This window comes from Paramormyrops kingsleyae, chromosome 24, assembly GCF_048594095.1.
Source record: "Paramormyrops kingsleyae isolate MSU_618 chromosome 24, PKINGS_0.4, whole genome shotgun sequence".
In the NCBI taxonomy this organism is placed as follows: Eukaryota; Metazoa; Chordata; class Actinopteri; order Osteoglossiformes; family Mormyridae; genus Paramormyrops; species Paramormyrops kingsleyae.
The window spans coordinates 4729553-4744635 of record NC_132820.1 but is presented as its reverse complement, the minus strand read 5'-3'; the positions used below and the strand labels follow the sequence as shown (position 1 = coordinate 4744635).

Sequence of the window (15083 nt, the reverse complement as noted above, 5' to 3'; positions counted from 1 at the left end):
GCTGATTGAGTAACGCTTCCTGACATCAGCGGTTCTCTTCTGTCTGTTTGATGCTTGATTGTCAGTCCACAGGAAAGTTTCCTCCTCTCGTGGAGTATGACTAATCGGTTTTGTGAGAAGCTGGTATAATTTCCCATGCAGAACTAATTAACCAAAGGCATAATTGCCCCTGTCATTTAGAATGATTGTAGAATGATGAAATGTCTTGATGAGTTGCTGAAATTATACCTAGCTTCATATTAATTGGCCCGTATCTCCAAATTGTGCTTATAAATTCACCTTTGAAAACAGGACCCCCTCCCATATATGGGGTAATTTGTTATTCAGTTCATACTTCATACCTTCAGTCTTTATTCGTACATGAAGTAGTAAATTATTGGTCAGAATATGTCAATGAGAGCTTTAAATAGCTCATCAGCTTGTGTGTGCAGGTGTGTCCTAGTGTGAATCCGGCAAACAGAAAATTAATCTTTTTTTCCAGTCCACCTGTAGCATTGTGTGCTTTTTTTCTCCCCCACGGCTCAGAAAGCAGTTTGTTTGTTTATTGAAACCGTAAAATTATACGGTGCCCATCGGAAGGATATTGGCTGGACTCCTGATTCAGGGTCAGCCCCCAGTTGTTACAGAGTGATTTCTGGCAGCAGTTCCTCACATATGATGGTTGGGGGGGGGGGGTGGGGGTTCTTTTATTACTACTGTACAGAAATAAATCGATGGACTGGTCTGGGGGGTAGATTTTTAGAGGTACCTTCAGCACAATGTACATTAACCCAAATCAGTTGAGCAAACTCTTGGAGCTTTGAGCCAAGACACCTAAATGAAAAGTCTAAGGTGGCGACCAAAGCTTTCGCAGCGGATTCAAATGAATTTTTCCTATATATAATAATGTCGCTGTAAGCCGACAAGTGAAATGCGGTGACCTACTCCCCCCGCCCCCCCCCCCCCCCGCAGGTGGCCGATTCAGCAGATGACTAATGACACCAACAGCGGACTGGGAATTGTTGGTGCAAAGATATAACGTTTCAAACCTCAGGTGTCCATTGCTGGAAAAACCACAATATAAGTGTAGCAAGCAACCGCCAAAAATCAATGTGTTCCAAAAGAGAAGACTGTACAGCAGAGATGATGATATGATGAAGACCTCCCTGATTCTCGATCAATAGGGCAGTCTTGGGAGGTCACACAGCTGAATATGAACCGAATTTTAAAAATGACCTTACTCTGTGCGCAAAAAGCGCTACAAGTAGGAGTTATCTACCTCTGTAAATCTGCAGCACCCCTGAACGCCCCCCCCCCCCCAAATTGAGGTCAAGGCGCCACATGTAACCGTCCTTCCTCACGCTTCCTAGATTGCGCCGGCTGTAAGGAGGAGATCAAGCAGGGACAGTCGCTACTGGCCTTGGAGAAGCAGTGGCACGTCAGCTGTTTCAAGTGCCAGTCCTGCGGGGTCGTGCTTACTGGGGAGTACATCAGCAAGTACGTGCAGCTGCGCAGTCGCCCCGCTGCTTTTATGCGCCCAAAGTGTCGCATGCCGTCCTACCGCTTCTCTTTCATAGTTTTCCAACTGTGAAGACGGCTGGAGTGTGATTTCTGTTTTTTTTTTTCTTCCCCATGCTTCCTCGTTCAGGGACGGCATTCCGTACTGCGAGGCGGATTACCACGCGCAGTTTGGAATCAAATGCAGCAGCTGCAGCAGATATATCAGCGGACGAGTGCTTGAGGTGATCCAGAGACCACATACCCTACCGGGAATGGAGATGTGACCCCACTCTGCTGCTTTATCATCTCCCACTTAACTGCGGCAAACGTGACCCAGACTGGCGGGATGTCCAGAATTTGATTTTATAGTGAAATCTTTGTTCTACACAAAATGTGTTAACTTCTGTTTGTTTTGCTTTGTTTTTACTGTAAAAAAAAAACTTTCTTGACATCCTTCTGTGGTTGTCATGGAGATTCGGAATTTTATTGGCACTCACTCAGATCGTAATCATCTATTGGCTGTTGTTTTTGGCTCAGTCAGCATTGTGAAGCCGTCCTCGTGCTTGTTTTGAAGTTAAGATAATAGACAAGATACATATATATATACCTTTACAGGTTTGAGGCAGAGTTTAATGTCCCCTTTTATTCAATTAACGAACTTTTTCGGAGCTGGCGACCGAGATAAAATTAAAGCTATTGGAGATTGTAGCTTGAGATGTGGCGTGTGAGGTGCCGCTTAGCCAGGAAAACACAGATTGAATCGGCGTTCGGAGATGTGCGCCGGCAGACGCCAGGACGCCCTTCGAAAGTGTCAGGGTTCTGCTGACTGCACATAAGCTAAATGCGCCTGCACCCCACACTGCGGTGGGAATATGCCGGAACGTCACCGGGAAGCGGCCATTGGAGTAACAGCCTGAGAGAGAGAAAGAGAGAGAGAGAGAGAGAGACTAAATACTCAAAAACGGGGCTACGATTTTAAAAAATCAGCTTCGGACAGTTGACAAGAGACAAACAGCAAAACAGGATGCATAACCTTTGGTATTATGTAGCTAAGAAAGGCAGAGTTTAAGCGAGAAGAGGCGAAGACTCATCGCTGAGGCTCGGACGTGGGCCAGATATCGAATCACGCTTTCTCTGTTGAGTCATGCTCTCTCCCCGGGGAGTTGACAGTATGCTTCCCTGTCTGTTGCATGAAAGTGCATCCTTCATCCAGGGCCAATTTGACCTTTCTGCAACAGTAGCACTAAAGCTAATTTAAGGTGTTCATTAAAGAGCAACCGTAGACGGGAGCGTAGATGAAATTGGTTGACTTCAGGGGTGGGGTCCGAATACCTGCCCAGAACATGGTTTTGGGCCACTTCTGGGTCTGTTCCTGGTTAGAGGAAGGAACCAACACCTCCTCACACCTTCTCACATCTTCATTTACCCATATCCTCACGCCCCACGTTTTATCCCAAAGTCTAGCCTTCTTGAAACAGTTTAGTTCCAGGATTCTACATTTTGGCGGGAAGCTCTGCCTCTTACACAGTGTTCCTTCTTCCTCTTTCTTGGTTCTTGGATCTCACCCTTCCACCGCTCTCCCTCGCAGGCCGGAGGGAAGCACTATCACCCCAGCTGTGCGAGATGTGCCCGGTGCCAGATGATGTTCACGGAAGGAGAGGAGATGTACCTGAGAGGTGAGGAGCACAGATCTGTGTTGGGAACTATAAAATGAACCAGACTGTGAAGATGTGTGCTTTGTATGCTGTGTCAAGTGAAGCTGATTCGCCATTATCCACATCATCACATTACGCTTCACCACGCCTCCTTCTTCAGTCTACCTGGCCCAGCAACTTACGGGTGTCAGTCCGCTCATGGGGTTTTTACTAAAATCAAAAATGTTCTGAGGGCAGGATGAAAAATGATTGGTTCAGAGAGATAACCAATCAGATTGCAGAGGAGGTGGGTCCAAGCAACTAGAGGAGGCGGAACCAGCCAATCAGATGTGTGATCTGTAATGGCTTAGTATCAGATCCAGAGTGTCTGTGGCTGTGTCCAAATTCAGGGGCTGCATCCTTCTAAGGCTGTATCTGAAGAGTGAATGTGTCACTGGTGCGACCAGGCTGCCCCGTTTCAAAAGCTCCTTCACATGCAGGCTAGAAATGCATCCTCCTTTTGCCAAGTCATGAAGGATCCACCTGGTCAATTCTTCCCAGCCCAACTTATCCCATGATGCATTGCGCAGGGGTAAAGTGGGCGTGTCCCAGGTAGACAATAGGAGCGGCGCTTTGAGACTCGAGGATAAGGGCGGGAACAGCTGGTGACACAAATAGGAAATTATTGTCTCATTTGGTGACACTTTCCATTTGCCTTTCAAAGAATACAGCCTGCAAAGGCTATGCTTTTATAGACTGCGTTCTTCAAAGGATGCACCCCCTGAATTCGGATGCTGCTTACGTCTTGTGCCCAGTGCATTCTGGGAAACATTCCAGGCCTGCTTCCGTCCTGTATTATTTAAGTAGTTATGGAAAATGGATGGATATTTTGCAGTTTATAGCTCCAAATTTAGTTTATTTGCTATATCCTGACTAAAACTGGGCTAAACTGCGACTTCTTCGAAAACCGAACAAGTTTCTTGATACTGCATAGGCAATTAAAAGGCCAGTGCTTTAAGGGCTGAGGCTATCGTCATTAGCATCACATGAGGCGGTGGAAATGTCCCATAACGAAGTCATTAAATTGGAGAAGCCCATCCCTGCTGCACAAGCAGGCTAATTTGGAGGATTCAGAGGGGAATTTAGCCCATAAAATATTTCAGATTTGCTCACCATTGATTTTATGTCTTGAGGAAAATGTGGTTAAGGGTTCGCTATAAGACGGATTGAATGATTCAGCAAAAATAGCAAAGGAAAAGAAACCCCTGAGTCATCACCTGAAATATTGACCCGGAGTGTGAACAAATTAGAATTCATCGTGTTTATGTAAATAAGCTGGCGCTGTTTGTTTGTCTTGCACAGGAACATTGATCTTACTAGAGTAATTGTTGCATTTTCAAAGTAAAGCAAGACTGCTTCTTTATAAACAGCGCAAGCGAGTCCCTGGGCAGGACAATGAACCTACCACAGAGATACTAACAGAAGGCTTAAATAGTTCCACTCAAGGATCCAGAGGTCTGCATTCTGATTCATAATCATCTTCTCTCACTGGACCCTAAGCAATCCTAGCTGTTAGCATGTGTTCTCAATCTTGATGGAGATCATCGGCAAGGACGAGGTCAGGGTGATTTAGTGAGTGACCTTGACTGTAGATGCTGGATGATGTAGAGTATTGATTTATGGACTCCACACACATTGCGCTCATCTGTGGCTTTACAAAAGATTTATGTGGCCAAATGCAGCTCTAAATAATACTCAGGTGAATGAAATGTAATAACACAGCGACAGCTGGTAGTAAGTCGATGGAGTTATTAATACAAGATTTGGTAACAATCTACTTAAAGCAGTCATCATACTGCATTATAGATACCTTCATAATGCATTATGATGCATTCGTAAAGCATTATAAACAGGGATATCATTATTTATGAAAAGGCATAACACATTATAGCCCTGTTTATTAAGCATTATGAATGCTCTATGAAGCTCTCATCCATAATGCACTGTAGATACCTTCATAATGCATTAACATTAAAGATGCTTTGTACTGCATTGTGAAGGTATCTTTAATGCATTATGATGACTGCTTTAAATAAAAAACAGTTTTATTATTACATGGAAACACAGATATGATAAATAAGAGAATCAGTATCTCACACCGTCCAGATCCTTGTGAGTATGTGTATGGTGGGAATGAAGGAGACAGACTTATGGCCTCGGTTACTAAGCCCCTCTGCCCCCCTCCCTGGCAGCATCCTGACTGGTGGCTGTAACTCCAGGCCCTGATGTATGGGCTGTGCTTTGGCAGAGACAAACCTCGTAAATTAATCAGCCCATGCAGAGGCGGCCCTGATGATGAGACGCTTAACGTGGTCGAGAGGGGGACAGATTCAGAGCAGGCGGTAATCAAGACATACCATGGTCCATGTCAAGGCACTACTCGCTATATACAGAGAGAATTTGTTACTACCCATCTGTAGCAGCTCTGGTAAATATTTTGAAGACCCCTTGCCCCCCCCCCCCCCCATTAAAATAATGATCTTAAAATCAAGTCGAACTCAAGGTCCGTTTTTTTATTTTATGAGTGGCAGCGGTTCACTGACAAATGTGTCAGAAGCAGCGATGAATAAGCCATCATTTTCACATACAGCTCTGTAAACGTCGAAAATAACCCCTTCAGTGTGAATAGCTCTAGTAACATCTGCTAGCAGCGATTCTAAACCTACAATTCACGTTTTAATAACACTAATTAAAAAAAACTGTCAACTCAGCAAAAGATTTCATTATGGTTTCCTTGTTAACTTATTTATGAGTTGTGTGTGTGTGTGGGTGTGTGTGTGTGTGTGTGTGTGTGTGAGAGAGAGAGAGAGAGAGAGAACTCACTGGTTAACATTATGAAGCGCTGTACAGTTTCAAAGTTGTCAAATTATTTTGTTGACCGGCACAGTTAAGTCTCCCGAGTCTCCCGATTGGCTGTGACTAGGTGCCGAGTCTTCCGATTGGCTGTGACTGGTGCCGAGTCTTCCGATTGGCTGTGACTGGTGCCGAGTCTCCCGATTGCCTGTGACTGCTGTTCAGCTTCAGCTCTTTGGTGCCCGGTCACCTCAGGATTGGTTTTGGGCCATCAGTCCCAGTGTTTGAGAGCCGGGGTTGGTTTTGCCCCCATTTCGTCATCTGCAGACGCGTCCAGATGGAAGAAGGCCTCAGTGCAGCTTGGTGAAGGAAAGAGAACATGCCTGACCATATGTTTCCCTTACAGGCTCGGAGGTGTGGCATCCACTGTGCAAACAGGCTGCCAACGCGGAGAAGAAGCTGAAGGTGACGCTTTTCTGCTTCAAAATTACGTAGAAAAACAAAGTACAAGCTGTATAATTCTGCCCTCTCCTTCCCACAGCAGAGACGCGCCTCTGACGTCTCCATCTCACCGCCGGGCTCCAGCATCAGCTCCCCGAGCCGGGCCATCTGTGTGAGTGACGTCCACGCCGCCCAATCGGACGCTTCCATTTAGGTGCCGCGCGGTATCTCCACCAATCCCGTGAGGAGAGCCGCGGCCCCATCAGCGTGCCTGATCTGCACCCTATCAGATATTAGGGTGACACGCTCTGATGCTCGCCCTTTCAGGAGAGGAGCTTGTCTACGTTATTTTAGCTTTGGTTGCCCTGGAGACATGCGGAGTATTTTGTTTCCACTGAGCACAGTGATAGAGGAGAAGTGCAGTTCCGCGATTGAAATCTCTATCCATATGGAAATAAATGCCATCCATCGATCTTCCACCCACTTATCGTGGTCAGGATTGTGGGGGGGGGGGGGCGGCTATGGCACAAGGCTGCTGTATACCATGGAAGAGATGCCAGTCTATCGCAGGGTATATGCACACACACAGACTCACACACTTATGGGCAATTTAGAGATACCAGTTAGCCTGACAGCGCGGAAGGAAACTCTCTTTCACTGTCCTTTTAACGGCCAAAGCCCTCCAAGTCTAACTGCCCTCAAACCTTCTTTCGTTCTTTCACTCTGTGTGTGTGTGTGTCTCCTTGTTTCAGGCCAAACTGGAAAATGAGATCTTTAAGTACAAAGACTATGATGCTCTGTCTAAGGTTAAGCCTCTGTATGACGGCCGGAGGCCCAGTCTCACGTCCTATGAGCCCTTTCACAGATACGCCTCCAATGACAGACTGGAGCGTTACAGCTACGGGGAGGTACTGCTGCAGTGCTACAAAGCCCCCACTCTGCTGCACGTGCATGTCCCGCCGCTTCAGCCCCCACCTGCATGCCCCCCACCCGCCCCGTCTCTGTGCTGTCGACTTAACGGTCTATGGCTTTGCGACCGCTCTGCATCACAATGTGCTCCGTGCGACGTAGAACCAAATCTACCGCTTATATTTTCCGGCAAATGCCATACAGTGGATAATTCTTATTTTTAAGAAGGAAATTAAATTTTATTTTTTTATATAGCGCCTTTCACAACAGAGTCGCCTCAAGGCGCTTTACATGGGTGTGTTGTGATACATTACAGCATCACAAATTTGTAAGCCCTCTGATTGTAATGGTGTCAAAATTGCTAACAGTCTTAGTAACAGTGCTTTGAGTATTGTGTGATAATGTTAATGTTACGTTAACACATGCACAAAGTGATAATTCTGAGATAACCTTTAAGTGAAAAGCTTCACAAAGCCATTAAACTTACAAGACTCCATGTTTGCTGTGTCCTTTTCTAACTTGCTGAATTAAAACTGCCGCTGGGTCACAGTGTTTTCCCCTCTCATAATCCACAGAATGCATGTATTCATTCTTTTTAACGATTAACACCCGCGAGAGTAATTTCAACACCGAATGTGGAGTTATTGTGAAAATATCGGTGCCAAAGATGCTACGACAAAAAATGTGGACACCTTTCATGGTTCCACACTGATTAAAGACAGATAAATCATGTGTTGGTCATGCCAGGGGAATTCACTGGACACATAGGAACTTCTAAGTCCTATGGCTTTGTGCTAAGTTCCTTACGTTCCTCTGGCTGAGGGAATGGTGTCATTCATCTGGATTCCAGTAAGCATGACAGGTTTTGGTAATCGTTAGCAAAAGTCGGTCACCTGTGTGATCTCGGGTCCTCACACCAGGTCTTATTCTCTTATTCTGTTGTGCACCCCGGCTCCCCCCCCCTAGCCTCTGGGGATGCTGTCTCCATACTCTCAGGTAATTACCCCTCACCTGGAATCCGGCACGCCAGCGTTCTTCTTCCTTTGGTATTAGATGGGTTACCCTTGAGTCTGGACGTGCCTCCCTCTGTGGCCTGTTACACATGTGCGCAGGGAACCGTCAACAGTCCTTGAAACTTTTCCTAATGTCGAGCATTTTTCAGCGCGAAACGTACGTGTTATTTTCAACTCCTGAGTGAGCTTTGATAGCAGTCTCTCGGAATTCGGTCACTGTCTTTGTGATTGCAGCAGTCTGTCTGGATTGTCGCCATCAGACAGCCATTACGTTTGTGTGAGTCTTGCACAGTCTTACGTCTGTATGGTCATATCCCTTTGAGCATGGTTAGGTGATTGAAATCCATTACATTGATCTTGTACCTATGCAAAGAAATGCGTCATATAGGAGGATGCATTTGCTGGCTGTCATTTCCAAACAGAAGGCAGCTCACATGATGCTTTCTTGAGGACCAGCTCCCTTAAACTGGATTTCTTTGTTCTTTGGTAGGAAATTTATGACAGTATGGACCTGCGACATCGGCGATCCTCCACCCCGGGGTACATTGACTCCCCCATGTATAGTCGCCAGGGCTTGTCCCCCACACTTCCCCGCTCCCCTCAAAACTGTTACCGCATGGGTGAGTCTGCATTGGAGGTCTTCAGTCAGGGGTTGGTCTTCACTGAATATGGTAGTCTAAGAGGACATTTCTTTTCAGTCAGTAACTTTGTGTCTTTCCTAGCTTTTACGCTCAGTAGACACCCTACACGTTAATACCTGCTCGGCGTACACTTTGGGCTGATAATCAGAATTGAGGGGCGGGTTTGAGAGCTGTCAATCACTCTCCTGCGCTGTCATTGGTGGGTTGGGCTACAGGTAATGAGAGCGGAAGGAGTTCTCCTTATTACGGCCACATCGACGCCAGGGCCCGCACTCCGACTTCGTACCAGGCGCCCAGGCATTTCCACGTGCCAGGTAGGTCCCCCCCCCCCCCCCGCGTCCCTCCCGCCATAGTGTCCCGGCTCTGCTCAGTGACGTGACATCCCCAACAGGCTCTTCTCCGTCTCTGTCTCCTGCTTCCTCCCTCTGTGTTTCGTCCTTCACGTGTCCGTGCCTTCGCCGACCCGCTCCTCCCGGTCCGCCGCAGGCTGCTTGTGCTTCTTGGTCCCGGCTATTGCCTCTAGCCATTGGTGTGGTGATGGGATGCCGTTTGGCCCCCCCCCTGGGTGTCTCCCAGTCACGGCACAGATGTAGCAGCAGAATGGGACAGAACCATCAAGCCAAAGGAGGCTGAGCTACATTTATACAGCCTGGCACTGGGCTCCTGTATCAGGTCTTACCCAACGGGCAGAATAGTCATGAATTTTATGGGAGCTGCATTAGTGGCACTGACAAATGCGGCCTTCCTGTCGTCCGTCAGCGCACCCTCGTTCCTGTCGCTGTCACCTCTCTGCCGCATGCCTGGCCACACCAGCCTTACGGGGCCTGGAGTTCCGCAGCTCCTGAGCTGCTGACTAGCCGGAATCTTCTACATCCCGTGTTTGTCATTGGAGAGCTGCCACCATCTCCCCCGTTCCCTTAAAAATCGGAACTTATTTTCTCTTGTTGTGTTGTTTGCTTCCGGATCCTCCTTTTTTTTAAAAAAAATCTCCTTTCTGCTATTCCTTGGATTTTCCAGGCTATAGGAATATCCCAGAATTAACTAGCAAAAGGCAATAAAGTCCCATTTCTTTCCAAACCCCCCCCCCCAGCCCTTCCGAGTCGAGGCGTTGCCGTGTAGAGATGCAGGTTGTTTTTTTTTCCCCAGTGAAAACCAGTTACAAGACATACGGAAAACATACTGAAACTGGGACTCTGAGATATGAGTGATTTATTTAACAGCTTAGAAGGTGCAATACAGAGATGCAGGGGTTGGTGCCGTCTTTTAAAGCCGCGTTTCCCAATCCGGTCCTCGGGGACCCGCAGACAGTCCACGTTTTTGCTTAGCAGGGAGCTGGGAGGGAGCAAAAACACGGGCCGACTGTGTGTCCCTGAGGACCGGATTGGGAAGCAGTGTTTTTAAAGTGCATATAGCATATATTTCCAGCAGCGGATGGAAATTTGTGCTTATCGCATTTCAGGAGCTTGTGTCCCTTTCCCGACTAATGTCTCCTCCCTGTTTAATGTTCCACCCTCCATTCTTTTTCTGTCCTCAGCCACTGGGGAGACCAACATCTACAGGAACCCTCCTATCTATAAGAGACATGGTACGGTGTTGGAGATGTGATCACGCTCCTCTCCAAATGAGCTCAGTGCTCACTTCCTGTCTCTGGGGAGATGCTTGAGAATCTAGTGTGTGGAGTTGTGGTAGCATAACTGGTACCTTCTCCAAGTCCCCAGTGCACTGTTCTGGGGGACATCTGTAGATCTTCCTATCATCTTATAGTTAATAATATGGACAGAATCTAACATGACATGTGGATCGTGCATAGCAGCAATGCATTGTGCTCTCTGCCGTCTTGCGTTTTCTTTGTGCATCCTGCATGTCTGTAGTATAAGAGGAAGAGAGACCTTTGCTTAACTTCTGCTGGTCCTTGGATGATGTTAATAGCACGTGCTGGTTTGGCGGGGGTGCAGTCCAAACTTCGTAGATGTTTCTATGCGGCTTTAGCATTATCGACTGCATAAATCGCTGCATAACGAATCTACGTGCTGCGTGGACGTTTGCACATCAGACACTAGTACGTGCGTCTTCTTCAGATATTAGATCATAGATAAGGCATTTGTCTAACATTATTCTCATTTATATGCATAATAGTCTTTTTCTGGTGGAAATTGTAAGAGTGCATCTTTGCATATAAATAGCATGTCTTGGTTCGTGTGCTGTGACATCACTGAAGGCCTGTTGAGTTACACTGTGGCTGCGTCAGAACTGTATAGGCGCATTTGTCAGTGGACAGACGGACCAGTGGGTTAGGGTTAGGTTTCCTCGACTCCGAGTTGGACAGTGGGTTTGGTTTAACTAATCCTAGAGCCAAAATAGACATACTCCCACACATGAGGTGTTTCTCAATATGCATACTTGGCCGTGCTTGTGTTCTCATGTACCCGTTTTATGACATGTTCCATTTCTGAAGACCAGTTCCAATACTAAGAACAGAAGTACAGAGGATGATAAAAATCCCCAGATGTCGTTCTTGCGCCGCCCAAATATCAAGGATACACCAGTTGCATCCTTGCCAAACAAGACCTATCCCATGATTCATTGCACCCCAAGTTGGAAGGAAGGCAAGTCAGAAAGACCGGTCCTGCCAAGACCACAAGTACGGTCTTTGCGTTCTTGGAATTGAGAAACGCCCATGGTCAGTGCTATATGCTGCAGACGAAGAAGAAATCAGAAACGCTTATAACTGCTTGAGTTGTTTACTCAGATGTCACAGCCCTTCTTAATTTGTTTGACGCAGATGCTATAAATACTCTGTGAATAAACTTCAGTCTTTCAGACGGTAGCTGGTACAACGAGCACAGTTTGTTCTATTGCACTGACTCACCAGAACACCATCCACTTAGTCTATGTTCTTCTTCTGATCTTCTCCATTTGTCTTTTTGATGTATATTTGCTGACTTCCTCTCTGCCTACCGATGGACCTCCCTCCGTAAGTATATTTGCATCCCTTGTACCTTCCATGCATTCAGTATCTCTCTGTTTCCTACACAAATCTACATGCCTGAGAAGCAAAACTCACAAATTTGAGTTACCTTTTCCTGTTTCGTTTCACAGAGACATTCTCCCTGGACCAGGTTCTTTCTTCCACCTATTTTGTGCACAAACATAATCGTGATTGATGACTAGGCATGATGAATCACTCAAATCTCTGTGTTTTTTTTTTTAACAATATAACACCCATTACCAATTTTCCTACCCGTCTAACTTTACACGCATGCAATAAAAATACATTTATTCTTGCTTTTGGTCTTTGACTCTCTGCGATAATAAAAGTGAATGCTTTAGCATCGTATTAGAGGCAGTAGTATTTGTGTTGGAAACAAGCTGCTGTCTCTATGTCACACACACAAACACAAGCATAACTACCCTGCTAAGCTGTAGTGGGGTCATTTATGGCCTTCAGCCCTAATTTGTCCTACATTGCTCAATTAATCTGTAAAGCGGGATCCTTGTCACAGTTTCCGCTCTTGCCACCCAAAACAGTGAGAGCTCACCCTCTTCTCTAGTTTGTTCCCACACTGCTGTCAGTAGCTACTGTAACAGTCCTGTCTATTAATTATCACCTGATTCACTCATTCATTCGTTGAACAAATAAACACTTAAAAACAGATGCAAACGTCACATACGGTGTTTGACAACATGTAGTCAAATACATTTCTTGTTTTTATCATCTTATATTCATTTCTTTACGGCCATTTAGTTAGTTACAGTATCTATTAACTTATTCAGTGATAGTTTATCGATCTATCTATCTATCTATCTATCTATCTAATTCAACTTACGATATTTTCTACTTATGATGGGTTCATTGGAACATAACCTCATCGTACATCCAACAGATACTGACTGGGATCAATTAGAGCTTTTCTGTGGCCTTTGGGTCCCTCTGAATATGTGTAGCAAATGTCGCAATTCAGTTCATTAATATGTTGCAATCGTCGATATGTTGTAATAAGTACTTCCCTGTTTGCTGTTAGCCATATTTTCTTGTTATTCGTCGATCACACTGTTTATTGTTCTCTGCTGGCCTTTTCTCCCTAACATTCATAGGTGGGTAGTTTAGGTCCAGAGAGTAAAGGTCCAGACCAAGATTTTGTTTCAACCAACCAGTCGAATACTCCGTGACTGTGACTCCGTGACTGTGACTCTGTGACCGTGACTCCTTACATTCCACTGGTTGGTTGAAACAAAATCTCTGTCTGGACTTTTACCCTCTGGACCGGATCTACCCAACTCTGCACACATTTGCTCTCTCTCAATCTGACCCATAAAAGGCAGCTGTCCTGTGTGGGGGGAGTCATCTCTTTCACTGGCTCCCGTTTCTCTGCAGACCACCACCCACGCCCAGCGTCCAGGACCCAGGCCGGCGAAGACGCCCTCCAACCTTCCGAGTTCCCCTCACCTTACTATCCTGACCTCTACCATCCCCCCGAATCCAGTTACTACTTTACTGACTCTCCCAAAGGTATCTCTTCTCCTCCGTTTGAATGAAAACCACATTTAAACTATTAATTACTTCAGTCCAGTGATTTTTTTTTTTTGTGACCCCCCAGCTGCAGGTTAACTGCAGATCATGTCGATTTAATGATTTATTGGCAGCCTATAACAGTGCTTCTCGCTCCCGTTCGATCGGAGCCCTCCCGCAGTTCTTAAAACTCACCTCTGCCTCTCCTGACGAATAATAATTAGGCTAGTCTCGTTTAACCGTGGACCCAGTGCCAGGAAGTAATTGTGATTTTTTCAGCCCCCTCCCTGGGCTCAAATTTTCATTAAATAAAGTCAGCTGTGTTTCTGGTGGGGGCAGTAGTTTCTGGTAGTTGCCTCCCCGTTCCAGGAGCTGATCTCAGATGGGGTGGTTCGCACTGTGCCTTGCTGATAAAGGCCTGTCATGTGCACGCAGGAGTAATTGCTTTGATCCAATCCAATTACGACGTGCTCTCCGCACGCTGCACTTCCCCTCTAATTCCTGCCACCGCGTTCCGCTAGATAAAAGCCAGAACCATGAGATTGCAGTTCTGTTTGTTTTCTAGCAATCGCGTCTGCCGTGGACGGCTGTCCGGCCCCCTGCCACTTTGTGCTTTTCGATTTCAAAAAACACACAAGATCTTATCCACCTAAAGACTTTTACATTTGCTGGAGATTTAATTTGCTGTTTTTCTTTTCTCTCTCCTTCCCCGTATTGCACTTTGTTTTCCTGAATTATGTGTTGGAGCTCATTAGCAAAACACAGGGATGACAGATTAATGTTTCCCTTTCAACAAATCGGCCAGATTTTTATTTAATAGCGCATTTTCGCCGGTGCCTGCCAGTGATTTCCGGAAGCCCTCCAAGGTGACCGTTCACATGTCACTGCATCTCTGCCCACAGCCCCTCGCGCCCGGAGATTTTCGTCTGGAGGGGAGGACGAGAGCTGGAATCACAGCCTGAACAGGGTACGGCCGTGAGGTTCCCTCCTGTCCCCATCGTCTCTCTGTGCTCTGTGATGTGTGTTTCTGTCTGTTCTTACTCCATCTGAAGCATCTACAGGCAAACGCTACTGCAGCCATTCCTGAGCTCTTGAAAGACACCTCCGTTTGTTTGTTTTTTTCTCCACAAGTCGCTGTCTATTTCCTGCAATTTTTGGTTCTTCACAAGTGACAAATGTGATTTCTGTGCAGAGGCAAACAAAAAAATTTATTGCATTTATGTAACTGCATCCTGCTTCGGTCTATTTTGGAATAACACGCTGTTCTAGTAAATATTTTATGAATATTGCAGTGAAATTTTAAATGAATGACCAGCTGTTGTAGAATGTGATGACCGTCCTGTTGATTCATATCTAATTTCTGAAGATCACAATACAGAAACATATGTGCAGATAATACGAGAGCTGGGTGCACGTCGAGGAGCTCGTCTATGAACCACTTGCTTTGATGTACACTGATCACATACAATATGGGGATAAACTCTTATATTACGGCTTCCTGGTGATTTTCTCAACAAGATTTTACTGCCAAAAGCAGTACAACTCGGATAGTGTAAAACATTAACAACGGAGCAGTTATTTTTACTATTAAATGCATAAAAAG

At 45.9% G+C, this 15083-nt stretch overlaps 1 protein-coding gene across 12 annotated transcripts in view; it reads left to right on the top strand.

The window, feature by feature from the left end:
* The window catches only part of LOC111850239 (actin-binding LIM protein 3-like), a 60235-nt gene that overhangs the window by 39265 nt on the left and 5887 nt on the right, over window positions 1–15083 (top strand). For 4 of the 12 annotated variants that reach the window (XM_072706242.1, XM_072706239.1, XM_072706240.1 and 1 more), the window contains 13 exons: window positions 1350–1476; window positions 1628–1721; window positions 3068–3155; window positions 6373–6431; window positions 6508–6579; window positions 7160–7315; window positions 8283–8312; window positions 8820–8949; window positions 9186–9284; window positions 10505–10555; window positions 12072–12089; window positions 13346–13480; window positions 14383–14447. In XM_072706242.1, the coding sequence (XP_072562343.1) occupies window positions 1350–1476; window positions 1628–1721; window positions 3068–3155; window positions 6373–6431; window positions 6508–6579; window positions 7160–7315; window positions 8283–8312; window positions 8820–8949; window positions 9186–9284; window positions 10505–10555; window positions 12072–12089; window positions 13346–13480; window positions 14383–14447 (1124 nt within the window). The remainder of the gene's footprint in view (window positions 1–1349; window positions 1477–1627; window positions 1722–3067; window positions 3156–6372; window positions 6432–6507; window positions 6580–7159; window positions 7316–8282; window positions 8313–8819; window positions 8950–9185; window positions 9285–10504; window positions 10556–12071; window positions 12090–13345; window positions 13481–14382; window positions 14448–15083) is intronic. The other 8 variants (XM_072706243.1, XM_072706245.1, XM_072706244.1 and 5 more) reach the window with 8 other exon arrangements.